Source organism: Lissotriton helveticus, chromosome 1_1 (genome assembly GCF_964261635.1).
Source record: "Lissotriton helveticus chromosome 1_1, aLisHel1.1, whole genome shotgun sequence".
Taxonomy (NCBI): Eukaryota; Metazoa; Chordata; class Amphibia; order Caudata; family Salamandridae; genus Lissotriton; species Lissotriton helveticus.
In genome coordinates this window covers 2,145,767,329-2,145,795,115 of record NC_136057.1, presented here as the reverse complement: position 1 = coordinate 2,145,795,115, position 27,787 = coordinate 2,145,767,329, and the positions used below count along the sequence as shown (strand labels likewise).

Below are 27,787 nucleotides of genomic sequence, written 5' to 3'. Positions count from 1 at the left end.
CACCCGTATACAGGAATACATTAGAATACGTTTATTTTTCATGCTAAATCATTGTTAGACTACTCTATGTTTAGTGAAAGTGCGGACGTTTCCCTGTAAGGGAACACTGCTATCTGTGAATATAGCCTTATAGCCCGCCGTAGAGGGCTATACCGGCTATTAAAGGCCCTCTCCAGTGTTAAAGGCCCCAAGCCGAAGGCGAGGGCCTTTAACAAGGGAGAGGGACTTTAATAGCGGTATAGCCCATCTACGAAGGGCTATAAGGCTATTAGAACATTCTGCCACTAGAAGACAGAATGTTCTAACAAAAAAAACAAAGCCTTTTGGAAGCGTGAGGGGATTGGAATCCCCGCAGGCTCCTTGAAGCCTTTGTTCACAGCCAGAGCTGTGAACAAAGAAACATTACACCAGCCATTAAGCCCAGAGCACTCAATTGTTTTCAATGGAGCTCCCAACATTCCAATGTTCTAATTTATGTTATACCTTATGGCTATTGGCCTTGAAACAGCAGATGCTGTCATTGGCTTCTGGCAAATGTCCAAATTCGATTCAGTGAAAGCCTCACTGAAGGGTAGCAAAGGCTCAGATGATAATAAAGAAGAATGGAGAAGCTCAATCAGTATATTTGGTTTCAGTTCTGTAGTAGGAAGAGGTATATCCAACATTTCCACTGCTTTCCTTATTATCGAATAGTGAGAAGTGACTCCTGGAGGTGGAATACCCTTGGAGACAATGACTCCCATTCTGGAGACATATCCAAACCACTTGCCTCTCTCAACCCTTCAAAGTCTGGGCCTAAAAACGGCACAATTTCACCCTCTTTCACTTCTTCGGGATCTTTTTCTCCAAAGATATACTGTCCCTTTCTATGAGCTGTTTAGCCTCTCTCTTCAACATATGTTGCAGCGTTGGCAATGGCATTGGAGAGGTAAAAAGAGGCACTGGATTCGAAGCTTGTGACATCCGTAAGGAGTCATTTGTGCCATTGGCAACACCTCAGTAAGTAGAATGATTAGAGGAGATGGATTCCTTTACTTAGGTATTTCCGCCCAAGTCGTCGAGAAAACCTGAGTGTAGGAGCCTGGCTTAGTGTATGGTGCACACTTATTCAAGTCATGCACCTTGCACTAATCCAGACAACCCTTATGGTGATTTTAGTAGTCTTTGATAACAATAGAAAGCTCTCAAAGTGGTAGCTGTGGAGAGCAGCCTTCAGGCTTTTCTTGAAGAAGTGAAAGCAGCTTGTTTTACCAACTTTAATCAATAGTGTAGATTTGAGGAAAAAGAACCACACTGTGTTTATAAAAAAAGAAGTCTATTTATTACACAACACAATCACTAACACATTGGTATATCTCATACCCGGAGATATCAACATAATACACAAGAATACTTTGAAATAATCAGGTAATTTGCACAAATATACACTGGTCTAAAGGGGAGGAAAACCATATATTAAGAAAGGGTAATGCGAAATGCAAAGGAGAACGGGGCTTGGACCAGAAGACTCAGAGGAGCTCGGGAAACAAGGAACCACTCAAGGTAAGGACCCAGGAACCCCACAGAGGCTGTGTGCAGAGTGAAAACAAAGCCGTGTCCAATGGAAATCAATGGAGAAGCTGCAGTTGCAGTTTTAAAGATGGACCTTTCCTGGAAGACCCTAAAGAAACCCTTTGGAAGACAGAAGGTTGGAGAGCCAACCCATCCATGGATGCCCCAGGAACCAGGTTACCTGCACCAGGGAAGACGGGTGCATAGGAGTAAATTGACATTGGAACCTGCAAAACACGACAAAGAGCGACTTAGAAAAAGATGCCCCTGGATTAGGCAGTGAAGGAGTCCTGTGGAATCCAAGGGTGGATTCTTGAAGTGAAGAACCTGCAATATAGGGAACAGAGTCTATGCCACTCAGAGGTGACGAGGAGGCACGGACGCACAATGCCCACCGAGGTCGAAAGGTTCGGAAGAGACAACAGTGACCATGTCGCTGCAGCTGTGAGCAACCGGTGATGGTGAGGAAGACCAGGAGCCGTGCACCAGCTGTCCCACATCGGATGTTGGTGCCTAGCTGGTCGGTGTCCAACGGGAGCAGCAACATGCCTTGGTAGCTGCAACTGGCATGGAGAATGAAAAAGAGCAAACGTTGGGACCAGCAAGGTCCAAAGACTCACCATAGGCAAGAGATTCAAAGCAGGTGCCGAGCAAGCAGGGGAGCCCACTGAAGTAGGAGAAAACCCTCAGGAGGACGCACAGGCCGCAGGCACAGGAATCCCAAGAGGGCCTCAAGTAGCTTAGCAAAGTCAGAGGCACCCAATACAACAGGTGCAGGGAGGACTCTATTCTTCAGGAAGTGAGATGCTGGAGGCTGGAGCTTCTTGTTATCCAAAGAGCTCTGGAGTGCAGAGCCAACAAGCCTTGGCAACGTCAAGTCTATGCGGTGACCAGGGGTTCTGTCCTTGTAGCCCAGATGAGGGATACTGTCCTCTAAATTGTAGGGAAGACAGGTAAGCCCTCTAGGGAGCCACAGAACCACCACCTGTGTTGCTGAACTTCGGGATGACCGTGGAACGTCAGGAGCAGCAGACCAGTCAGCTTCTTTGCAGTGCCTGCAGATGCAGAGGAGTGACTCCTTAACTCCAAGGGAGATTTCTTAGGGTGTCCTTGATGCCCACATGTCTTTTGGAGATTCTAGATGAAGTACTGAGACAGACAATGCAGAGGACTTGAAGAACAGCAAGACCAGGAGTAGCAGGACTCTTCTTTGGTGCAATCTCGGTTCCAGTCGAAATCCAACAAAGTCCAAGTATCCAGACGATTGAAGAGCAATGTAGTTTCAGAATTGAGTCTAGTCCCATGACAAATCTGAGGACCCACCCACAGGGGAGCCCTTAAGTACCCAAAGGAAAGGATTTTCTGTACTCCTCTTCCGGGAGTCAGGATGTCCATCTTAGAGTGGCCATATTTGAGCTTTTGGCACTCTAGTGGTTGACAAGCACCAGTATTTAATGTGCCTTTTCCTGTGGGCGCACAGTGGGCGTGCCAAAGGCAACCCCGTCTGCGACCATCCGCGTCCGTATCACAACCAGCGCCAGCCGCGCTGCTCGAAGACAAACAGGTATTTCCATGTCATCTGATTTTTTAAAAACACTCAATATTGTTTCTCAACATAGTGATACCTGTCTAGCGCCAAACAATATGAAGGGCCCTTTGGCTTGCCAAAATTCTAGAAACATTCTTGGCTCCTCTTTAGAACCACCCATCGACCCTAACATCCACATTAATAACACAACATAAATCGTCCATTAGCAAAACCTCTGAGAAGGGGGATTATTAATGCTCACTCCTTGTGCAAACATGCTCAAGATATAAATGACTTGATCACTGACTCCAAACTCGATTTGCTTTTTATTACAGAATGATGGCTTAAGGAAAGGTGTAATCCTGATATTACCCAGGCCCTACTCCTAGGATATACTATCTGTAGACAGGATAGAACAAAGACTAGTGGAGGTGGACTTGCCACTATCTATCGAGACTCTTTCCAATGCTTAAACCTCAACATAGTCCATTGGAAAGGGGCAGAACGCCTCAGCTTCTATTTCAAGCTCAATGTCTGTTTCTCAATTGCAGGAGGGCTTATATAACATCACTCTGGTCCTAGCTATGGCTTTCTAGAATCTTTAGGGGACACCTTAGGCCCTCTAATTCTCTGGTATTCTAATTTTACCCTCTTGGGAGACTGTAACCTCGATCTTGAGTGTAGCAATGAACCTGGAGTAGTACATTTTCAAGACACTCTGGAGACCTTTGAGGTTAATCAGCTGGTGGTACTTACCCATACACCGCACAGGACATACCCTCGAAGGTGTCTGTTCTAATCACTCAACCCTTACAGTTAAAACCTCTATTCCTCAGGCATGGTCAGACCATATACTGATTCCATTTAGATGTAATTCCCCTAGAGCTATCCAATCCCCAACTTCCTTAGCACCTACCCCGTTAATGACCTGCAAATGGACTAAGCTGATGGCTGACCCCGATGTGATTAAAAGTGCATCAGACTCCATACCCCCTCTGTCAGGAAATACTACCGAAGATGTACGGCGTTTTATTTATTTATTTATTTTATTTATTTATTTATTTATAACAGTTTTCTATAGCACAAACTAGATCCTTGGGTATCAGAGCGCTTAACATCATGTGGTATATAATAAGAACAGCAATGTATATAACACGCACTGAGATTGAGAGCCTAGTCTGTAGGTAGATAATATAAAAGGAACGAAAAAAGACCGCTACCAAGTTACAAGACACAAATAATATTGTTCTGACGTAGTAGCTGATAGTTTTTTGTTGTTGTTTTTTCTCCTCTCCTAGATTGTCTCTTGCCTTCCGCCAGTGTCCTCTTGCCGTGGGTCATTTTCTATATATTTCCCATTTTGTTATCTAATAGACCCTCACTGTTAAGTCACCGATGGCAAATTGCCTACCTATGGGAGGAATTTGCTCATGAGAAAGATCTTAGTTTCCTTCTTGAATGCTGCAGTGTTCGAAATTTTTCTGATGTTCGCAGGAGGGAGTTCCATATTCTAGGGGCTGCACCAGAGAACGATCTCTCATAAGTTTTTTTCTTCCTGAAGATAGGTGGTCCTAGCAGCAGCAAATTGGCACTCCGGGCAGGTCTGTTTCCTCCTGAAATTTCTATTTTCTGGGCAAGATATCTGGGTGTGTAGTGATGAATCGCTTTATGGGTGATGCATGCCATTTTTAGTTGTATTCTAGCTTCATAGGGTAGCCAGTTTAGAGCTTTCAGGTGAGGGGAGATGTGGTCAAATTTCCTCGATCCTGTGATAAGTCTTGCCGCTGCATTGAGGCATGCTTTTAGGGGAGCTGTGGAAATTTTCGGAAGACCTGCTAGTGTTGTTTTAAGTCATGGATCACCAATGTTAGCGACAAGTTAGCACTAATAGCTCAAATAAAGAAGATACATAACCCCCAGCCCTCGGCTCCTTGGTACACTCAGGAATTGGCAGACTACCATCTCCGCTGTATACAGAGCGGAGATGGAGAAGAGCTTATAAAAAAAGATCAAATTCATTTCAGATTGTCCCTAAAACCCTACCATTCGCAGATTAAGACAGCCAAAAAGGCCTATTTTTCTAATCAGATAAGAGAAGCCCAACATGATCAAAAATCCTTCTTTACAATTCTCAAATCCTTCCTACTTTCGAAATCCTTATATAAAGATATCCCCCCGCCTCAGACCCTATGTAATCAGATTTCTTTCTTTTTTTGAAGAAAAAATTCAGAACATTCAAACGGAGATTAGTTCTACTCCTGCATTGATGTTAGATCTAGAGTTAGATCCCTCTCATGTAGGACCCTCCCTCCAAGCCTACCATAACATCAGCCTAGCTCAGTTCCGGCAAACAATTTTATCATGTAAATCAGGCTCTCCTTTCGACGCCTGCCCCCCTGCCATTCTCCATGCCATTGTAGACATTGTTAATCCTGTGATCAATAAAATCATAATCTCCTCACTAACCACAGCTGAAGTCCCAGCAGATTGGAAACTTTCTGCGGTTAAACCACTACAGAAGAAACAGGTAGCAGATCCCTTTACCCTCTCTAACCTCCAGGCTCTACTTCCTGCCCTTGGTAAAATTGTCAAAAAATGTGTTCATAACAAACTTACACATTTTCTGGAAGAAGCTAATATTCTGCACCATTGACAGTTGGACTTCCGTCCTAAACATTCTTGGGATTCAGCGCTGCTGGACAATGACATAGCTGGGGGGATAGTGGGGAGGGGGGGCAGTCCGCTCCAGGCAGCACTGTTTTTGGGGGTGGCGGAGGTGAGCATGTCATGTCTGTCGACTACCACCATCGCTCGCCGGGCCCACCGAGAACAAAACAAGTAGTCTGTCGCCCGCCAACTCCCCCCCCCCCCCACCCCCACGGGACAAGTCATCAGTTGTCCACCATCCCCACTCTTACCTGCACCAGGCGGAACAGTTAGGGTCCTCCCCAGTTGGCAGTAGGTCTAGCTGCTGGAAGTTGCAGATACCTTAAAACTAACCTTGGAGTCTGGGAAGAATGCAGTGCTGATTTTACTGGATATATCAGCTGCATTCAATACCATCTCACATGACATACTATTACAGTGTATTGAAAGTTGTGGTATAGCTCATCTTGCCCCAGCCTGGTTGAAATCTTTTCTTTCTGATCGTAGGCAAGCTGTAACACTAGGACCACAAATATCAACTTAACAAATCATCACTTCAGGCGTACAGCAGGGCTCTTCTCTTAACCCTGCACCATTTTAACCAACTCGAAACAATTTCATATGCTGATGACATTCGGCTGATTTTAGCCCTAGACAAAGAATCAACGGTCAACTTCAAGCTTTGACAAAAGCCATTCGGTGGATGCAAGCTAATGACCTCAAATGTAATACAGATAAGACCGAGATCATACTAGTGGGGCAACCAAACCCTTTCAACCCGGCATTATGGTGGCCAGATGCTGCCCCTCCCCCACCAAACACAGTTTAAAAAAAAAATCTTTATTGGCATTTTGTTAACCTATATTATACTGCATAATGGTTACGTTATGATTTCAGAGGTGTTACCTGGTAAGGTTAGTGCCTCCAATCGCTGTCAAGGGGTGGATACAAAATATTTATTCAACGACAAATGAATTATTCCCACTTCGCTCAGTGAATGCGATTGTTGCATCAGTTTGTGCTTCCAATGTGATATTCCTCAATGGGAAGTGACGTGTCTCCCCTTCTCCAGGGTAGTTACTGTCGAATGGGAAGTGTTGTACTGCCATTTAGTAATCGTGTAAGGAAAGGAATAACATAGAAAACTAATGGTATATAAACCATTTAACTTAACTGGTGCAGGAGTGGGGTACAGAGGTGTGTTCGAGAGGTGTTGTGTAGGTGGAGAGCACTCATATAGTTTAGGTCAAGGTGGGCCTGGCCCGTACCTGGGCCAGGCGTATCTATGTGGTTCAGAGTCTTGTCACATGTGGGGGTTGGGGGAGGTGAGAATGGAAAGGGAATCTCAATCACCCTCCAGGTCTACCAAGGTTGACCTAAGTCAGTTCCCACTGATCTCCATGCCTCAGTCCGTAGAAGTTCCACTGTCCTCGTCTATGCTATTAGAATGACTCAGGTGTTCCCAACAAATAGGGTATCTTTCCAAAGGTTTGCGATTGGATGCTGGTGTTTGCCCTTCATCTCCTCCCTATGCAGCACTCTACCCTCGGATCCAGCCAATTTGGTCGGCTCTTGGCTCCAAGTATTAATCTGTGGCCCTGTAGCTAATTTCCACGTCACCGCTATTCGCCTTTTGGTCAACGCCAAGGCTAAATCTATAAACCTATTTCCCACCTTATGTATAGGTGGTCGGGGAAAGAGTCCAAGTAAGCAGACCTCCACTGTTAAAATGAGTGTACACCCAGGATAGAATTAATCTTGCACAACACTGCTTGCCAAAATGTGTGCAGCGTCTCACAACACCAGGTCATATGCAAGAAGTCTGCATCTAACCAGCTGCATCTCGGGCAGCCTCTAGGTTCTCCACAAAAGGAGGCGAGAAGATGGTGAGGGGTCATGTATGATGTATGTATGAAGTTAAATTAAATATATTTTAGTCAAGTATTGCAAGATATTTTCTTAGGTGACTCCAACACTCTACTCCAGTCTCTGTCAATGAGCTCCCTAACCAGGAGACTCCCATTTTCCTCTCAGCCTCAACAGTGGAGTCAAGGAAGCCTCAAGTAGTGATGCATAAAACCATTTAATTTGATGGCCCACTGTCCCTGGTGAGATCAGTGAATGTAGCAATGCATGGGTTTCTGGTTCCTCCCTGCCCGAGCCCCACAGCCCCACAACCGCCCAAACGCCCTCACCAGTACCTTGTATGTGAGGAACTGCCCCGGCGGGAGATCGCACCTATCAACCAGCTCTGCAAAAGGGAGTAAGGTTTTTTTCCTGGTAGAAGTCCCCCACCATCTCAATTGCTGCCCTCCGTCCAGGTTATCAATTGCTCAGCCACAAGGATCAACTGTGGCTCCCCATTTGACAGCCCCACCAGAGGTAGTTCCGGAGAGTATCCTGGGGCATCCGGTAGTTTCGTCATGCAAAGTTTCCAGCACTGCAAGACTGTGATTTGCCATGTTGAATTACAGGGGCTTTAGTTGCCTGATATAGGAGTTTTGCCATCAGAAGTCGGGGTGCTGGTTTGGTTCCATCAGGAAAGTCCCCTCCATGTTTACTCCCTCCAACCATTGAGCCACCCACTGCCAATTGATAAAGTTCAAAGTCCAGTACCCCCAATCCCCCCACCCACATGGGCGTCCTAGCAACAATCCCAGGAGATCAGGTCCGGCCAGCTGTCTCACTTAATGGAGCAGGCTACTCAGGCCGGCTCCCCGGGACGTCTCGAAGAGGGGCATCCATCATGTCAGGCCTCCGGGACACAGGCCCTGAAACTTTCTTGCTCCCCCAGTACCAAACTTGGCCCAGCCGCTATTCTGGCTCCCTGAAACATGGAAGACGCAAAAGTCCCTCCAGGGTCAGCGCCACCACTCCAGATCGTTGGGCCTGGAATTTACACTGGTTATGGTCGGGTAAATGACAGGCCAGTGTGGAGCTCTTCGCTCATGCGTCTGCCATCTTCAGTTGGCAAGCCACACCCTTCCCGCCCAACACCGTTGAGGTGATAATAACCCTGGCTGAAATTTGACGTCTCTCTCCTTCCGTCCACAAGCACTCTCAGTAGCAGGGATGTCTTTTAAATTGATAACATTATTTGACTTTATTCTCTGTGCAGCAAGAAAGACAGTGGCCTTTGCATTCATTGCGTCAAGCCTAGACTACTGTAATAGTCTATATGCCGGTGCTTCCAAACAAGTGCTACGGAAGCTGCAGACGGTGCAACATGCAGCTACTCGACTTATTCTGAAACTGCAACGCCGCTCTTTGGCTTCAGCAGCTTTTAAAGCACTTCATTGGCTGCCAATACATAAAAGGGTATTGTTCAACATCCTGCTAATTACCTTTAGAGCCGTCAGAGCGCCAGGTCCTAAATATTATGCTTCCAGATTTACGCCTAACGTCACCGCTTGTACTCTGAGATCTTCATCAGAAAAGCTTCTTAAACCTCCTACGGTACGAGTTACTTACTTTCGGGAACGATGTATCTTATAGAAACTATTCTAGCTGCAGATTCCTTAATGTAGAATTATCCCTAGGTGTGAGACTGGATGCGGAAAACATTTTTGCCACAGCATCCTTGCGTGCCGGGGGGACGGCACTACGTGACTTCGCCCTGACGTCGTCCGCATTTGTGACATTAGCGAGGAGACATTAGTCCCACCTCGGTGCACCTACGTCAGTTTTCTTCGGAGAACTTTTCTGCGCCACAACGCAGAGCCATCACAAATAAAAACTGTGAGAATACTGGAACAGTGTGCGAAAAAAATAGCTAAACAGAAAGGGAAGAAATGAATGGTGAGAAACAGCACCATCCCGAATAGTGTCAGGCACTATGGCACCAAAAGTCATGGAAGGAAAGAACAGAGCACAGCTATTGCAAGCAAGCCTGTAAACAAATACAACAGCCTCCCTGGGGGCAGAAAGCATGTGAAAAATTGCACAGCAGATGAAGAAGTCTGCAACCTCAGCCCAGAACAGAGAAGGGCATCAAGGCCAGAACGGAAGAGGAACGACAATTCACCACCAGACAACACCAGCAGGGAGAGACATCTCCTGAAAAGAGCTAAGGGTCGAGATGCAGCCAAGAGACCTCAACTCCAAGAATGTAGAGGAGTCATATGTGCAATCAATGAAAGGAAGAAGAACCCGAGCAGACCCCACACTGGAGACCAGGGTACAGTGGCGCAGAAGCACCCATGAAATCATCAACCAATCCTCAGAAGGGAAGAAATGGAGCAAACAACAAGACTAGCATCCCCCTAGGGAGGGAGTAAAAAAAGGCACTTGCAGAAGACAACCACCTGAAGGCAGGCGAGTGCAGAAGACCAAAGAAGGGTCCTCGCAGAACGAGGAGGAAGGGCGGTAAGTGAAGAAATCTGCTGTTAGAATCGTCTCTACCAGATACAACGTTACAGAAGGTAAGTAACTCGTACATCTGATAGAGACTACTAGCCACAGATTCCTTAACGTGGAATAGATACCCTAGCCATACCCAAGGGGAAGGAGGGTCTGCGAGAGGGCCTCTCCAGCTCAGGCGAAAACAAGACCCCAACAGGGGTCAAATCACAGGGACAGGGAAAAAAGCCCAGTCCTCCCCAACAGGGGATGAGTCACAGGGACAGGGGAAAGAGCCCAGTCCCCCCAAGCAGAAGAGAACCTCCACATCGTGGAAGCACACCAGCCCCACAGGGGATGTGTTATAATGTTCAAAGAGGCAGCCCAGCCCTCACAAAGCAGGAGAAAGCAAGGGCAATACGAAAGGAGACCAGCAGTCAATGTACCAGGGACCTCCACTGGAAGACCCGAAGGGACAGGCAACACAGAGGAGTACCGAGGAAGAAGAGCAACCCAGAGACTCCAAGGAAAAGGGGTAGAAACAAAGACAAGAGCCCTCCACCGGGAACACACCTAGTGAAGAGGGCAGCCGAATCCATCGCAGCTGGAAGTCAACAGATCAGACAGAACAGCACCTCAGCAATTAGGCAGGTGGGAGAAGAAAAACATAGTCCTACAAGGCTTCCGCAAAATAAGAAGCAGGGGCGCCAGGCCCCACTAAAAGGCCCATGGCCGTAGACCAGAAGAGCAGGCGGGCACAGCTGGGAGCTGACAAGTGACCAATTGGAAGATAAGAGGAGAAACAAATAGGACGAACCAAGCCGTCAACACAGGAAAATAACCCCTCTGGAACACCAGACAGAGGACCAGGCTGAACGGCAGACAACGTCGTAGATGGCCAAGAAACCAAACCAACAACACCAGGAAAGGCGAGGAACCCGCAAGGAGGAGTCCACACTTTCCCGGCATAAGACAGGGCTATACAATAGCTACAAGTACCCCACGTAGGGTGGACACGTCCCAATAAAGTATGGGTACCACTCTTAGGGAGGAAAAATCCTGCATCAGAGAACAAAACTATAAACCTGCGGCAGAAACCACAGAAGGCTTAGAAATCAGCCAGAAGGTAATCCTTGTCCAAAAATGGGGGGCTGAACCAGCAGCTCACTGAAGAGAGGGGCCAACGAGAGGACCCCGAGGGCACAGCAACCCACATAGAAAGTGTAACAGCTACTCCAAACACCAAACACCTGGAGCAAGTGGGATAACAACTCCCACCAAGTCCCGGAGGATCAACAAACCCACCTACTGAGGAGGAGGAGGAGGAGGACGGGGCCCGCAAGAAGACGCTGAATGGTGGAGTCCGGATGAGTGTTAAACAGAAGGACCCCATCAAAGGTCAGGTCAACCAGACACTCCCTAATATTTTCAGGAAAAATAGCATCACGTAGCCAAGCATGGCGACGGAGAGCCACAGAAGTGGCCATGGCACAGCCGAGAGCATCGGCAACATCCAAAGCCGCACAAAGAATAAATGCGGCCAACTCCCTACCATCCAACACATGGCCCCACAGATCAGCACGGGCACCCTCATGGGAGACATGAAAAAGAAAAGACTCCACAGAGTCCCACAGGCTGGAAGTAGCCCTGGTCAACACACAAAGTGTTAAGCGCCCCCAAGGCAGCACTGGAAGAAGCGTAGACATTACGCACCCATGAATCTAACCACCCGGCCTCCTGAGACGGAGGAAACAACACCACAGGCAAGCACGGAAAGGCATTCATCAGAAGAGCGCCTTGAGTAGGGTGGAAAGAAAGCCAGACCGGGTCATGCGGAGCAGGACGGTGGCGATGCAGGAGCGCCTGAGGCACCGGATCGCCTGTGGCAGGACGCCCCCATAAGAGAATTATGGAGTGACGCTTCAAAAGGGAGGAACAACTCCCGTCCACCAGAGCCCTGGTGGAGAACTTCCAAGAGGTTGTCTGTAGGAAATGGAGTGACAGGTTCACCCATCCTCAGAATACCAGCAGCTGTGGAAATAGCCCGAACAAACGCAACTCTGGCCTCCGCAGGGTGCTGCGGAGGAGAAAGTAATTCCTCTGTGGGCGACGGCTGCAGACTGAGCCGTCCATTCCCAAGTACAGCTGCAGAAGGAAGCGGCCAGCCCCGGAATAGTCGGGGATCCACAGAAAAATGGAGAACGTGAGGGGCTCCAGGGGAGTGCAGAGAGGCCGGTGGAAAGCCAGCCGCGAGTCACGGAAAGAAGGGTTTGAGGATGTAGGCCGTGGGGACGACGAGGAGGAGCCCTCCCTGGAAGATGCCGGCGAAAATGCAAAAATACGGCGTCCCGTCTCCAGGGAGGAAGACACCAACAGATGACAGACCTCCGGAGAGGAAGGAACCTCGGGAGAAGAATCAAGAATCTGCTGCTGGTGCGGTCCATGGAGTCCGCCACCGGTGCCTGACGGACGTCGGTCGGCGCCGGAGTGGGCACTTGCAGCACCAGGTCGACCTCCGCCACCACGTGCTCCCCAGGAGACTGGGGCGGGGTTGACGCCGGTACGGCAAAGGAGCGGCGCCAAAAAGGCGCCGGCCTGGCCTCAAACGGGGCATCCGCCCGCGTCGAGGAACGAGAGGGACTCGGAAAAGCACCCCAGGTCCCAGCCTCCACCTGTGACTCCACCGGAGCTGGGGAGGAAGGCTCCCGGTGCCAAAAACGGGGCCATCTCTGTCTCTGTCGAGGCAGCCGCCTGCGTAGAGAAGCGAGGGGGACTCGGGGGCAAGCCCAGACTCCCGGCGATCTCCTGCGATGCCACAGGGAGCCCCGTAGGGATTTGCAGCAAAGCTGGGAAGCCAGGTGCTGAACAGGGAAGCCCCAAAGGACCACACCTCGACGACACCACCCTCCTACGACCTGAAGCAGAGACCTTCGGCACCAGAGCCGGAGCGGCCAGCGACTCTGTGGAAGTCCCTGCATGAGTCAAGGGATCCGCGGACATCTCAGGAGGTGGAGGAGAGCCCAATGAAGCCTGCAGACCCATAGCATAGGCTGTCATTTGGGCCCTAGTCGCCCCGACGCTGGAAAACGGCGGGTAGGAAGTCGACAGGCCGGGGCGCATGACCCGAGGGGAGCCGGCGCCCACCGCCGAAGGAGGACAGGGTCTCGGAGACAAGCTAAAGGACCTACCAGCTGGCGAACCACGCCCTTGGGGCCGTGGCGAAGGACGATGTCGCAGACGAAACCGGTGGCTCCTTGCTTCCACGGTAGAAGACGGACACTGGGATGACACCGACCTGGACAAGCGCTCTGACAGCAATTTCATTCGGCGCTCCCGCCGTGATTTAGGTGCTGAGTCGTGGTGCTCACCCAGGCACCACATGCGGATCGGGTGAGGGTCCATGGCGGACATGGGACGTGCACAAGAGGTGCACTTTTTGAAGCCCAAATGCATTCGCACACTGTACCACTAACGCCAAAGCATGAAAAGAATGGAAGGCCTGAAACCAGGCCAGGACACAATCCGGATCTGCGTTGCATGCGGAAAAAACTATTGACGTAGGCGCGCAGGGTTGGGACTTATGTATCCACGCTGACGTCACGAGTGCGGACCACGTCAGGGCGGAGTCACATGGTGCCGTCCCCCCGGCGCGCTGGGATGCTGCGGCAAAAAAGTTTTCCGGATCCAGTCTCACGCCTGGGGATAATTCTACGTTAAGGAATCTGCGGCTAGTAGTCTCTGTCAGAGTTCAGGTACAAGATCAAAGGTGGCAAATCTCTTGCCATCCTGGGGACTAGGTCGCGGAATCCCCTTCCCAGATATCTCAGATTCATTGATTCAGAACCTCTCTTAAAGAAGCAACTGAATAACTGAATCTTTGCAGCGCCAGTCTTTATGCTATTTTCTTATATAGGGACCTTTGCTTATGTTAATGTATGCTCTAAACGCATTGAACTTTATTTAAATTACCGCTCAGCGCCAGGATGCTCCACTTGGACATTCGGAGCAACAGTCGCGCTTTACAAATACAAGAGTCATCCATTCACTCATTGGGACGACTCGGGGGTCCCGCCCAGAGAAGGGGCTTCCCAGAGGGGAGGATAATCCCCTGTCCTTTGTCCAGTTTCTCAACAGAGCAGGAACCAAGGGTTTCTGAACTGGCTCAAAGTGGAGTATGCAAGGAGAGCATCATCTGTGCCCTTCAAAGCAGTCTGGTGGCGCCCCCACCCCAGCCCAATACAATAAGTCGTGTCTCGGAGGTGGTCACACCTCCCGTCGACATGAAACCTATTGTTCCACCTTCTCCTCCTTGAGCCTGGCTTAGCAGCAGGAGGGACCTGAAAGTCTGTTATTGCGAGTTTAGGGGACCCCCCAGTACATGGGATCATACTTCCAACACTATAATCAATGTTGGAGTATGATTTCAACATTTTTAATTTTTATTTTATTTAAAAAATATATTTTTATTGTTTTCCAAACACAACTAGCGTACAAGATGACCATTCCAATCTACACATGAGCGTGGCCTTGCCAAGGCGTGTGCAACAATATATGACATGTGACGGTACATTCAAAACAGAATATTTAAATAAACGATAAAAGAAAAACAATTGTCATCAACTTGCTCAGTCTGCGAATAATTCCATATTAGCACCGGGACTCTCATGCTAGCACTGTATGTTGCGGCACAAGGCCTTATCATAAATAGGTCAGCTTGTACTGCCCTCCCTCAACCCTCGCGCCTCCCATCCCCACTCACCGGCGTGTCAATTAAACCAACACATTCTAACAGGTCAATAAGTTATAATGATTGAACATGTATATGGTACCAAATACACAGCAATATGGAATATTGTGACTATATTAGAAGGGGGGAAAAAACCCTTTCCGTGTACCTCCATATCGTTACCATAGGGTAGCTACATTACAAGTCACCATCCCCAGTAGGTGCGCTCAATTCCAAGTCAGAGTCCGCATCTGTTATCCTCAGTTCTGTGACCAGGGCCTCCCATACCCGCGCTGCTTCTAGTGCCTTATCATTGTGGGACCTTTGGGCCTGCTACAGGCGAACCATACTCTCACTCCCCGTCCATGTAAGCAACGCAGCCCTCCATCTGGTGAAACTGGGTCCTCCCGGAGCCTTCCAATGGGACGTAATTTCTCTTTTGCCCAACACCAACCCCAAGTCCAGCAATTTACTCATCAATTTTGTCTTACTAGTATGGGGAAACCAATGTAATAGGCAGGTTCCTTTGTCTGGATTAATCTGTTGTTCCGTTATATTACTTAATAATGTAATTATATCCTCCCAGTAAGTCCCCAGCTGTGGACAATCCCATAACATACGCAAAAGGCCGCATCCCTCAACTTACAGCGTGGGCATTGTGCATTCTCTACATGAAAATACTGATTGATCTTCGCTGGAGTAAGGTACGCCCTATGCAATATGAAGAAATGAACTAATTGAAATCTAGCATTTCTAGTGCCCTTTCATGCCCTCTTAACTATTTGCGTCCAGACCGAGTCAGGTATTTCTTTATCCATATCTGCCTCCCAGTGGGAGCGTAGTCTCTGCAGTGGTGACAACCCCATCTCAAGAATTTGTCTATATAAGCAGGTGACAGCCTTATAGGTGCCCGCCGACATCGTTACATATTGGCATGCCGCATTCACCGGTGGCTCTAATAGGCCCGTTCCCAAGTATTTTTGGATGGCAGCAATTAAGGCAGTATGGATTAAGTAGTGACCCCGTGGAAGTCCATATCTCTCCTGCAGTTCATCATAAGGCAAGAAGACGCCATCGTCGTACAAGTCTCCCACAACCTGCAGCCCAAGAGTCTCCCACTCAGCAAGGGACGACCAATCTCCGCCACGCGGAGGTGCTGTACACATGCCCAATGGTATCTCTGGGGCATAAGGGCGCTGCACTCCAACTCTGCTGTGGTACCGCTTCCAACAAAGCCTCAGAGTGTGTTCCTCCACGGATAATGAGTCCGCACGCAACTTTTGCTGTAATACCACAAATGACAGGACGTGCCGTGGCATGTCTGGCTCGAATTCCCGTTCGGGTCCCCTAAACTCCTGCGCTACTGCCTGGGTGAGGCCCTGGAACTGTGCAGCCAGGTAATAGAGTTCGAAATCAGGGACAGCGAGTGCCCCCTCCTCTATTGGACGCATCAGTGTGTCCAGCGCCACCCTTCGCCTCCCACTCCTCCAGATAAAGCCGCTCAACATAGAACGAAGCTGCCGGAAAAGGGCGACAGGTATCCACACTGGCAATGTACTGAAAAAATAATGTAGTCGGGGGAGTGCCACCATCTTCAACAGTGCCACACGGCCTGCCACCGACAATGGTAATGTTCCCCAAAATTGCATGCTGCACTTAAGAGCTCTCTTTGCCCTTCCAATGTTACCATCGAGTAAATCATCTTGGTTATGATAAATATGCGTCCCTAAATAAGGGAGGCAATGAGGTTCCCACGTGATATCGTGCACAGACGTGGGCGGATCGCATGCCTGATCCACCGGAAAAACACAGGTTTTCGCCCAGTTTACTCTCAAACCAGAGATGTCTCCAAACCTGCGAAGGAGAGCACGCGCTCCCTCCAATGCCTCCCTGGCGTCCTTTAAGAACATCAAGAGGTCGTCCGCATATAGTGAGATAAAGTGCATCCGAACTCGGAGACGCAGGTCCTGAAATGCTCTTCCCAATCGGGCACAAGTTGCCAATGTCTCTGGCAAGGGCAAATAATAATGGGGAGAGCGGGCAACCCTGCCGGGTGCCTTGCCCCACCGGGTACGAGGAGGAGATGACCGTTCCCACCTTTACCCTAGCGCTTACCGACGAGTACAAAATTTCAGTCCAGCGGACATATCCCTCCCCGAGCCCGAAGGCTCTCATAACAGAAAATAAGTAGGGCCACTCCAAGCTATCAAATGCTTTGCAATGTCCACCAGGAGGACCACTGCTTGGCAGTCCTCACCGTGGTCTCCGCCCAATATGCGTATCAACCTGCGTATACTACCAGCAGTGTTGCGAGTAGGAATGAAGCTGGCCTGATCAGGATGAACCAGGCGTAACATGTGTGGGAGTAGTCGAGTGGCCAGAATACGACTCAGAATTTTATAGTCAGTGGTGAGCATGGATAGGGGTCGGTACGCAGAGGGGTCCGTTGGGGCCTTCCCTGGTTTAAGTAGAGGGATGATAATGGCTTCTTTAGTCGAGGACGGCAGCACCCCCAACTGCCTGGCTTCCTTATACACCGATAGCAATCTAGGGGCAAGGATGTCGACATAAGCCGAATAAAACTCGATGGGTAGACCGTCAATTCCCGGAGTTTTGTTACGCACCAGCTGTTTAATAGCGCATCGGACTTCAGGGAGCATAATATCCCTGCCGAGAGAGTCCGCTTTCTCCGCATCGACGGTGGGCAGCTCCAAATCTTCCAAGAAAGCCTGCACGTCTGCGTCCCCAGCCTGTAACTGGCTATCATATAAGTCAGCATAGTAATTACGAAAACTAGCATTTATTTGAAGTTGGGTGTACTCTAATCGTCCCGACGAGGATGCCAACGCCAATATAGGAACACATTTAGGGAGGGGGTTGGCCAGCCATGCCAGTAAAGTACCCACCTTGTCACTCTCAGCAAGTGCGCGGGCCAAATAGGCTTTGTGGTTGAAGCATCTCAAGCGCTCCACGACCACCGCCGCTGCTTCTCTCAAGTTCAGAACCACCTCCCACGCCTCTGAGTTAGTGGAGTGGGTCTGTTCGGCCCTCCTAAGGTTCTCCTCTGCTATGTCTATCTCCTGCAACAGCGTCTTCCGCACTCCCACCCAATTAGCTATGCAGAATCCGCGGATCACCACTTTGAATGCATCCCATTCGAAGGCGGTTGTCGTAGCGGTGCCCTCTTTATCTAAAGTACCGCTCTATCTCCGACTCCAGTTCAGCTCGGAAGACCGGTTCTTCCAGCAGCTCCGGACGCAATCGCCAGGTTGGGATCGCTGGGTGCTCCAGGGTCCAGCAGAAACTCACCAGCAACGGATTATGATCCGAGATGGTACGCGATAAGTATTCGCTATTAATTACCAAAGGAGCAAGGCCAGCGCTACACAAAACCGCATCAAGGCTCACGTGCAAATCATGCAGAGCCAAGAAATAGGAGTAATCTTGTTCACCGGGGTTCTGCGCACGCCATATATCAATAAGTCCCCAGCTATCCTGCCACTGGGCTCTAACCTTTGATAGTTTATGAATTGGGGCAGCGGGTAATGGGGGATGGGATCTATCCATGGTCACATCTGCAATGGAGTTGAAGTCCCCTCCCAACAATATCGGAGTTTGTGAATTAAACAGCCAGGGTATCGGACATGTGAGCAAAGAAAGTCGCCTGTTCTACATTAGGGGCATAGATGCTGCAGACGGTTACATCTCTCCCATGCAGGCGTCCCCTAACAGCTACATAGCGGTCCTCAGGGTCTATCCACTGGTCTGTCATCTGGTAGGGGACCCCGGCCCTGACCCAAATCAGCACCCCCCTCGCAAAAGCTGAATAGGTAGTATAATAGAGCTGTCCCCACCATCTGCGCTGCAATGCTAACCCCTCAGGCTTAGTCAGGTGTGTTTCCTGCAAGAATACTATCTCGGCGCCCCTACGTACTAGATATGAGTGAACTTTACACCTTCGCTGCATAGAGTGTAACCCCCGCACATTCCAAGTCATGCATTTTACATCAGGTAATGGACTCATACGCGGCGATCTAGGCTGCGCATGTAGGCTTTGCTGTGCTCTTGCTGGAAAATTGTAATTCTTTTAAAACGCGTTGCTGATTTACCAGCACGCTGGTCTTATCATTTTTAAAACGGTAATGTGATTTCCTCTGTTGTAACTTTCTGCTGATTTTAAAAGCACGGTAACAATTTATTTTGCTCACATTGCATATTGTTCATGAGACACTCAAGGGCACTCTCACCTGCCTCTTAACCCCTCGTGGCCCCGTTCCGCCCCGGCTTGTGCCGTTTGTGCGGAGGGTCAGGTCGAGGCACCCCACTTCCTGGCAGTGTCATCACTTCCGCCCTGCACTGCATCCTTGCAGGTTAGCGGGCTAGTGCTGCCGAGCCTTCCGCCTATTTAAAACACTGTCTACAGCTTTGCCTCATTGATAAAACGCGGCGATCTAGGCTGCGCATGTAGGCTTTGCTGTGCTCTTGCTGGAAAATTGTAATTCTTTTAAAACGCGTTGCTGATTTACCAGCACGCTGGTCTTATCATTTTTAAAACGGTAATGTGATTTCCTCTGTTGTAACTTTCTGCTGATTTTAAAAGCACGGTAACAATTTATTTTGCTCACATTGCATATTGTTCATGAGACACTCAAGGGCACTCTCACCTGCCTCTTAACCCCTTGTGGCCCCGTTCCGCCCCGGCTTGTGCCGTTTGTGCGGAGGGTCAGGTCGAGGCACCCCACTTCCTGGCAGTGTCATCACTTCCGCCCTGCACTGCATTCTTGCAGGTTAGCGGGCTAGTGCTCCCTCCCCTTCAGTATTTAATGGCGTCATGGAGGACGCGCAGCGGACGAGCGCAGCGGGAGCGCCGACTTCGCGCCGAAGTCGCGCATAAGTCAAGCCCGTCTGCGCCCGTCCGCGGCCGACCAGGCCCAGGGCCCCGTCGTAATGCCGATTTTATTTCTTATACCCCTGCCGACCTAAAGAGTTTCAATCACGCTGGCCCCATTCCCGCCCGAGCCGCCAATGCGGCCCTGACATGTGGCATTCTCGTCCCTCCTGACCTCCCACCTACGGTCGATCCTCACGACCCCATCCCCCCTGTTCCTCAGCTCGCCACCTCTTTATTGATCTATTATCTTAACACCCGTTCCCTCATTCGACACCAGCTTGAAATTTTTCAACTATTGCACCAAGGCTCTGTTGATATCCTTCTCCTAGCAGAAACATGGATTACCGAAGATTCTGCCCCCGATATTCTTGCTGCTATCCCTACGGGATATTATATCATGCACGCCAACCGGCCTGCTGGAAAGACCGGTGGCGGAGTGGCGGCTATCATTCGTTCTATCCATACCTTCTCGGAGATCACGATGGCCCCCATTCCTAAAACAGAACACCTGGCGCTACAATTCACTTCCCCTAAATCATCTTTTGCCTGTGTTATTGTATATAGACCCCCTGATCCGATGCCTCTTTTCCCCAAACTTTTCAGCGATGCTATCGCTCAACTTACGATCAACCATGCCAATATCATCGTAATCGGCGATTTCAATTATTGGCCAGCGGATGTCCATGAAAGCCACTTATCAGTGGAATTCACTGAACTTCTCAAAGGCATGAACCTCTCACAACATATTCATTCCCCCACCCATATGAAAGGTCACACTCTAGACCAAGTCTGGACATCCAATCTCGACATTTCACCCCCCTCAGTCTTCCCATGCTCTTGGTCTGACCACTATTTCATCTCCTTTCACCTTCATCTTCACACCTCGTGTCCTTCCATTCGCACTAAGAACAAGATGGCCCGCAATTGGAAAAGGGCTAATCTTCCTGACTTCTACGCCTCACTGGCATCCTCGGCACCATTGCCGCTATCCTCAGTAGAGAACCAGGCTGAGAAACTCAATGAATGGTTATGCCTGGCTAGCGAAAAAGCTGCCCCCTTGAAAATAATCAAAACAATGCGCCCCCATGATGCTCAACGCTGGTACACGGACCAACTTAAAGCAGACAAACTCGCCCTGCGGCAAACAGAGCGCCGCTGGCGTCGCCATTACGACCCCCAACTTAAACTCATATACACTGAGTCCTTAAAAACTTATAAAAAATCTATTCTGGAAGCCAAGACAGCTTACTTCTCACAAAAAATTCTGAATTCGAATAATAAAACAAAAGACATCTTTTCAATCGTAAATGAGCTCTCCCTTCCAGACCGAGTCACCCCCCAACCTCAGCCGACACAAGCCCTATGCAACTCACTCAATTCCTATTTCATAGAAAAAATAACAACCATAAAACATAACATCCCTACCCCTGCATCTCCTACGCCTCCTCCTCTACCTCCCCAAAACACTAGCACCTTGTCCAAATTCCCACCGATCTCTCTACAAGAGTTTTCATCACTTCTTCACAAAGTCAGTTCGGGATCCCCTAATGACTGCTGCCCCCCTCAGGTTCTCAAAGGAGCCTTCCTTGCTTGCCCGGGCCCTCCGCTAGCATTACTCAACAACTCTCTTGCTACCGGAGTGGTCCCATCTTCTTTCAAGCAAGCTGCCATTTTACCAATTCTTAAGAAACCCAATGCAGACCCTACCATACTCAGTAATTACAGACTTATTTCCCTCCTCCCCTACTTAGGCAAGATTCTGGAAACTTACGTGACCCGCTGCCTGAGCTCTTTCATAGAACAATCTTTGTTTTTGGATCCTCAACAAGCTGGATTTAGACCCCTCCATTCCACCGAGGCGGTCATAGTGGCAGTCATGGACACCCTCAGGAAAGGAGCTGACAAGAACATCGCTCAAGCCCTTGTCCTATTGGATCTCTCTGCGGCGTTTGACACGGTCGATCACACCATCTTGATCGACCGTGTCTCCAACGCCGGCATCCAAGGAGTGGCCCTTGACTGGCTTAAATCCTTCCTCCACCAACGCTCACAGTCCGTTCACTTTTCCACCTTCTCTGCGCCCTACACTCTCCTTCACTGTGGAGTCCCACAAGGCTCGGCACTATCCCCTCTTCTTTTTAATTTATACCTCCAACCACTGTTAGCCACACTCCGCTACTTTCCGGTCACAATTTACAATTATGCCGATGATTTGCAGTTAATTTTCCCTGTCGATTCCCTCCCCCCTTCCTGCACTAATTTTCAGTCTACTATGCTAACCATAGCTGAGTGGATGTACCACAGCCACTTAAAGTTAAACCCCACCAAGACTGAGCTCGTCTTGGTGGGTGGCCCCAATCACCCATGGAATGCCTCCTTTTGGCCTACATCTCTGGGGACGGCACCCACTCCTGTGAGCTCAGTCAAAAGCCTGGGGGTGACCATCTCCCAAGATCTTTCTATGAGACCCCACATCAACGCGGTAACTTCTGCCTGCTTTTTCCATCTCAGGCGTATTCGCAAGATTAGTAGGTTTCTAAACAAAGAAGCCCTGACCCAGGTAGTCATTGCTCTCATCACCTCCAGGCTTGACTACGCCAACATCTTGTACGCAGGAATTCCGGCATGTCACCTTCATCGACTTCAGTTGGTGCAGAACCAAGCTGCCCGCTTGATTTTCTGCCAGCCCAAACACCAGCACGTCACTCCCTTACTCCGCAGTCTGCATTGGCTCCCTGTCTCAAAACGGTGTATCTTCAAACTGGCATGCACCACCTTTAGGGCCCTAGAGGACGCGGCCCCTAAGTTTATTTCATCAGCCTTGACCCGTCATACTCCTGCCAGAGCTCTGCGCTCAGCATCTTTGAATCTCCTTGAGGTCCCCAGATTTAAAAGAAAAAGGCACGGTGGCCTGAGCTTCTCTGTCTTGGCTCCCGCCACCTGGAATTCCCTACCCCTCTCTCTTCGTCTCTGTCCTAAGTACGATAGCTTCCGTACTCTCTTAAAAACTTTGCTCTTTCAAGCGGCTTATGATTAATCCCCCTTTCCTGGATCACCGCAATCTTTATCAAGAGCGCCAAGAAACCGATGGTGATAGTGCGCTGTATAAATATTTTTTAATAGAATTTTTAATAATAGAATTGTTCAGTTGTATAAAGCACCAAAAATTACTATTCCTTCCTAGACACGCCGGTGAGTCCCATTGCCCAGATATGATACCCCCCTGCCCCAACAATCCCAAACCACCCTCCACATCTCCCTCCCTCCCTAGAACAGGCACTAACATAGTGAATCCCATCAAACTAACCCAACAATCGCCCCTAAAGGTATTAAAGGCGTACTAACTGGGGACCATCCGGTGGGGGCTGGATAGAGCCTAGCAATCAAACAACAATCAGGTAAAGCAACACCCAATTAGCGCCGCGAAGGCCCCATAAGAACGTAACATTTCCAATCCCCCCCTACTTTTTACTAGCACCCCTTAACATTTAGTCAGTATCCAAGTGCATTGTTTTGGGACCCAGCCTGGAGTTCCTCCCATCCACAGCCCCAGGTAGCAACACATTAAGTTCGTAGCAACGTCTGCCCGCTCGTTCCCAGTTCAACAGACCCTCCATATTCACATAAATTTTAAAAGTTACTCATCCAGGAGTCCATCCGCCGTTCCAGGCGTGACCAGCGGCAAATGTACACTGTCGGATCCTGGTCATTCAGCCTCCGAGTGCTCCTTGTCCTTCTCCAAGTCTGATTCCAGCAGCGGAGTCGCCATCAAGTCACCAGATATGGCCGACACCGCCTCCACTGCACCCCTGCGCTCCACTTCTGTCTGTGAATTAGATGGCTTCTGCAGTCCCCGGCGCCGTATCCGCTGTGACTTCCGGAGCGGAAGGTTCTCGGCGAGGTTCTGGGAGTGTCGTTCCAATCCATCTTTACCAGCTCTATAAGATTCCAGCCATGTCCACGCATCTTCCGGTGTTTCATGGAAGCAAGTTCTCCCATCTAGGATTATTCGGAGTTTGGCAGGAAACAGCAGGGAGTACTGGAGCCCCTCCGCCCACAGTTCCTTTTTTTTGTTTTTTAACAACTCTTTTTATTGAAAGATCACAATACAAATGCAGCACTCAGAGCCCCGGAGGCACTGCAATCAAGTCATTTCATCATCAATTACGATCCATAAAGCATATAGCTATACCCCCAAATCTCCCAACATCCCTCCACCTACCTATCCCCCCCTTCCTTAACTCCCCCCCTACCCTAATTCCCCCCCCGCACAGTGTTACATTGTCCCTGTACAATGCAGAAGCAGAATACATATACTAAAACTCTGTGTACTATAACGCCCCTTAGCACCATCACATAGGCCCCTCATTATCTCTAAGCATTGCTGGCTGCTCCAGCCATATCCCCCGGTAATCTGCCCATCGTTTCCATATTTTGTAGTGTTTCTTAGGGCATCCTCTGGCTTCATACACAGGCCGTTCCAATCCCATACAAAAATCAAGGCCCTGCTTCCATAATGTCACTCTAGGAGCCCGAGGATCTTTCCAGGCCTTAGCTATATCCCTCTTCGCGACCGTAAGGCCCAGTAACAACAGATGTCTCTTATATAGATTGCCCCCAATTTCCTCAAGGACATGAAGTAGCCCCAATTTGGGGGTGCGTGGGAGTTCCCAGCCCAGCACCTCCGACAGGCAGTCCCATACACCTGTCCACCATTGCATCAATCTGTCACAACTCCACACCGTGTGCAGGAAAGTGCCAACTGCTTGACCACATCTCAGGCAGTCGGGGGATGCAAACAAACCTGCCTTCCACAGTCTCTCTCTGGTGTATTAGGCCCTGTGCAAATATTTAAATTGGATAAAGCGCAGGCGTACAGCTATATTCGCTCCCCTTGGGGCCTCAAGAGCTTCCCGCCAGTCTTCTTCCTCCAGTTCCCCCACTTCCACTGCCCAAACCTCCCACAGATGTTGTAAGGACGACGAACAGTGTATGACCAAGGTCTGATAAATACGGGATATCTTCTTGTCTTCTAGATCCCCCATGAACACCTTTGCTTCTAGTGGGCTAAATTCGGGCAGAGAGTCTAGGCCCTCCAGTGCGGGTGCAATGGCATGGCGAAACTGCAGGTACTTAAAGAACTGCGTCCGGGGCATGCAATATTTTTGGCTGAGTTCCTGAAATGACTTAAGGGACGTGCCCAGCAAAACGTGTCCCAAGTTCGAGATTCCAATAGAATCCCAACCCCGGAAACCCTGCAGGGACGCCAGCGTCGGAAGTTGGCCATTTCGCGAAAGCAGGGTCTCTTCAGTAAGCCGCAGTTCCTTTTTGACTGCCTGGAAGGACGCGCGGCGCCGCTGAGTCTCAAAGGTGTAGTCTGGGAACAGAGTGACCCTACTATTACCCACGTGGAACGGGCCATCAGTACAGGCCTTATGGAGCAGCAAGTCTCTGTCTCTAAAGTGTAACATGTGTGAGTTATAAAGGGGTGAGCCCTTAGAACTCGTAGACCTGGGTCAATAGATCAGTACAAAAAAGAAGTGGTCCGAGTTAGAAATCAATTGGTTTACAGGTTATTCTGTATTACTCCATACAGACAAACACCACATATTCATTTTACTAAATATAACTGAACAATTTAAAAGACAAATACAATGTTCAAATTCAAATTGCATTTATTTCTGCAATCGATTGTTTCTGTGGTTTGTTCAAAATATTGGATCTCATATATTCAACAGCATTCAAAGTAATTGTAAAAGTCATTACATTTAAAGTGCTCTCAGTGAAAAGGGGAAGGGGAGTGCAAGAAGTTGTGAGGGACTGGGTAAAGGTGGTGTAACATTAGAAACATCGCGTTAAAATCAGAAACGCCTTTACAATCAAGATATTATCAACGTTCCCAAATAGCATCACACATAGGCTAAGTACATTCTTTTCTTTAAATCCTATGGTGTGTTTCGGTTGGCGTAGTCTACGTTTCGACCCCCATGTGCTCTTAAGGGTTATTCATGCCTCATGTTGGCGTCTTCGTCAGGACGGCGGATAGAGAGCCTATGAAATAATGCGAAGGCTGAAATTAGATTGCTGTGTGGTGTGCTGTCTGAGAATGAAGAAGAGAATGCAGGAAGTACCTACATTAATTGACGGTCAATGTCTGTACCGTCGTGTCTTGGGCCTGGGCGTGCTCCTTGAAATTCTACAACACAAAACAGGAGGAGAAAGGGTCTCAAAGGACTGTCATTGGCTCTAAAGCCAAAAAACATATTGAGATGAACCGGGGAGGACTTACTCGGACAATATTCCTCATGGAAGAATTGAAAACAGCATGTCACGTGTAGTTTCCGTGGCCATTCTTTGGGTTCAGTGCACAACATGCACCGTTCTAGGGAGTTAACATAATAGGCCAGTAGGTCAGAAAACATGAAAAACCGCAATGGGAAAACTCGAAGCATAATGTGATGAAACCAGTGAAGCTGGATTTCGACATTAAGTTAGGGAAAGGATCGGTTATGCCGATACAGTGGATGGCATAGAGGGAGCCTGACTCGGATGCTGAAATTATGTTCGATTTCATACCTGTTCTGCGTTAATCAGCAGCCATCAGTACACGTCGCTGCCTCGATGCATCTAATCACGGTGCCGCCGCTGGATGCTAAGTGTAAAAAAGGGCTTGGCTACTCTGGGCCAATCAACGGTGTGTATCCTGGAACGCCCTTTCACCGTGAGACGCGTCCGTTGGGGATCGTCTAGTAAGATGCCTGGTTGTGCAGAAGGGTCTGAGGCCTCAAGGGAGCATGGTCAAAGGTTGTATATGTAACAGAAGTGGTTGCACCCTCGTTCTGGTCAGTCACCGAAATATGCATGTATGCTGCATTGGCATGGCCTAACAAATAATGAATCATGGTATGCAGGTGTGTGCGGCCATTGTGAGGGTGCCCTTAAGAGAGAGGCGATCTCAATACGCAAACTATATAATGGCAGGAAACTCTCGGAAAAACCTGAGCTGTAACATTGCAACTGTGGTAGATCTAAATGGAGATGTTAATACATATGGAGGAAGCTTCACAATAAGCTGGAGTGCTGTGTGTACATAGAGCAGTGTTTATCCTATATGGCAGAAAAGCATACATTAAACAGGGTGTAGAAGACACACAGTCTTGACAGAATTCTTGGTAGTGGCGGTTAGAAATAAACTGATTTAGTAGAATCATCACAGTATGCTGGAACGGTGATGTCGACATTTGAACATATAATTGGCATATATAGCAATCGATCATGCAATTAGAAAGATGTGAAGTTCTGCAATTAGATAGATACGATTAATGCTCAATGATATCATAAATCATGATAAACACAACATGTCACCTGCCTGCTGAAGTTGCTGGCATTATATCGTGTCCTGTGACTGTGGGGAGTGGAACCCCCCTGGAGGAACCTGGGCTGTACTAGGACCCCCTTGTGCTGCGTAAATTCATATTAGCGGGACAAAAAGATTACTCCGGTCTAAACCTGCCATTTGGGCAAAATTGGCATCTAGTTCATTCAACCCTCTGTTTACAGTCTTAAATTTGTTCATCCATTTGCACTCCCTAATGTTCAGAATGGAGTTCAGGTTGCCTCCTCGTGGTCCCAAGATGATATTTTCGAGTACCACCCATCTTATGGATTCTGGGGCATGGTTCTTGTCCCTGAAATGATCCACAAGTGGTGCCCCTGCTGTTGAGCAGCGAATCCGGCTGCAGTGTTGGAAAATTCGTTTTTTCACTTTTTGTTTAGTTTGCCCTATGTACATCAGGTCACATGGGCATAGAATTGCGTAAATTACTCCACTGGTGTTGCAGTTTGTAAAGGATTTAAGGTCTACAGTGAGATTGTTGTGGATCACTTGCTTCGTTTCCCAACATGTTGGACATGCTTTGCACGTAGTGCATCTAAAATGGCCTACCACCTCTGGTAGATTCCATAGTCCTTGGATGGTCGGTGCCTGCAGTGTGTCCAGCAATTATCGGACAACATGGTCCCTTATACTCAAAAAGGCAAAGAGTATCAATTAATGTAGGTACTTCCTGCATTCTCTTCTTCATTTTCAGACAGCACACCACACAGC

At 48.8% G+C, this 27,787-nt stretch overlaps 1 protein-coding gene across 4 annotated transcripts in view; it reads right to left on the bottom strand.

The window, feature by feature from the left end:
- Nucleotides 1-26,337, bottom strand: part of LOC144776709 (retinol dehydrogenase 8-like) — a 234,220-nt gene extending 207,883 nt beyond the window's left edge. The window contains exon 1 of one of the 4 annotated variants that reach the window (XM_078659282.1): nucleotides 26,257-26,337. Coding sequence is in view for 1 of the 4 variants with exons in the window: in XM_078659280.1 (XP_078515406.1) it covers nucleotides 25,970-26,054 (85 nt within the window). In the remaining 3 variants the exon portion in view is untranslated. Of the gene's footprint in view, nucleotides 1-25,969; nucleotides 26,063-26,256 lie in introns of those variants that run through there. The other 3 variants (XM_078659283.1, XM_078659281.1, XM_078659280.1) reach the window with 3 other exon arrangements.
- Nucleotides 26,338-27,787: the final 1,450 nt, after the last annotated feature.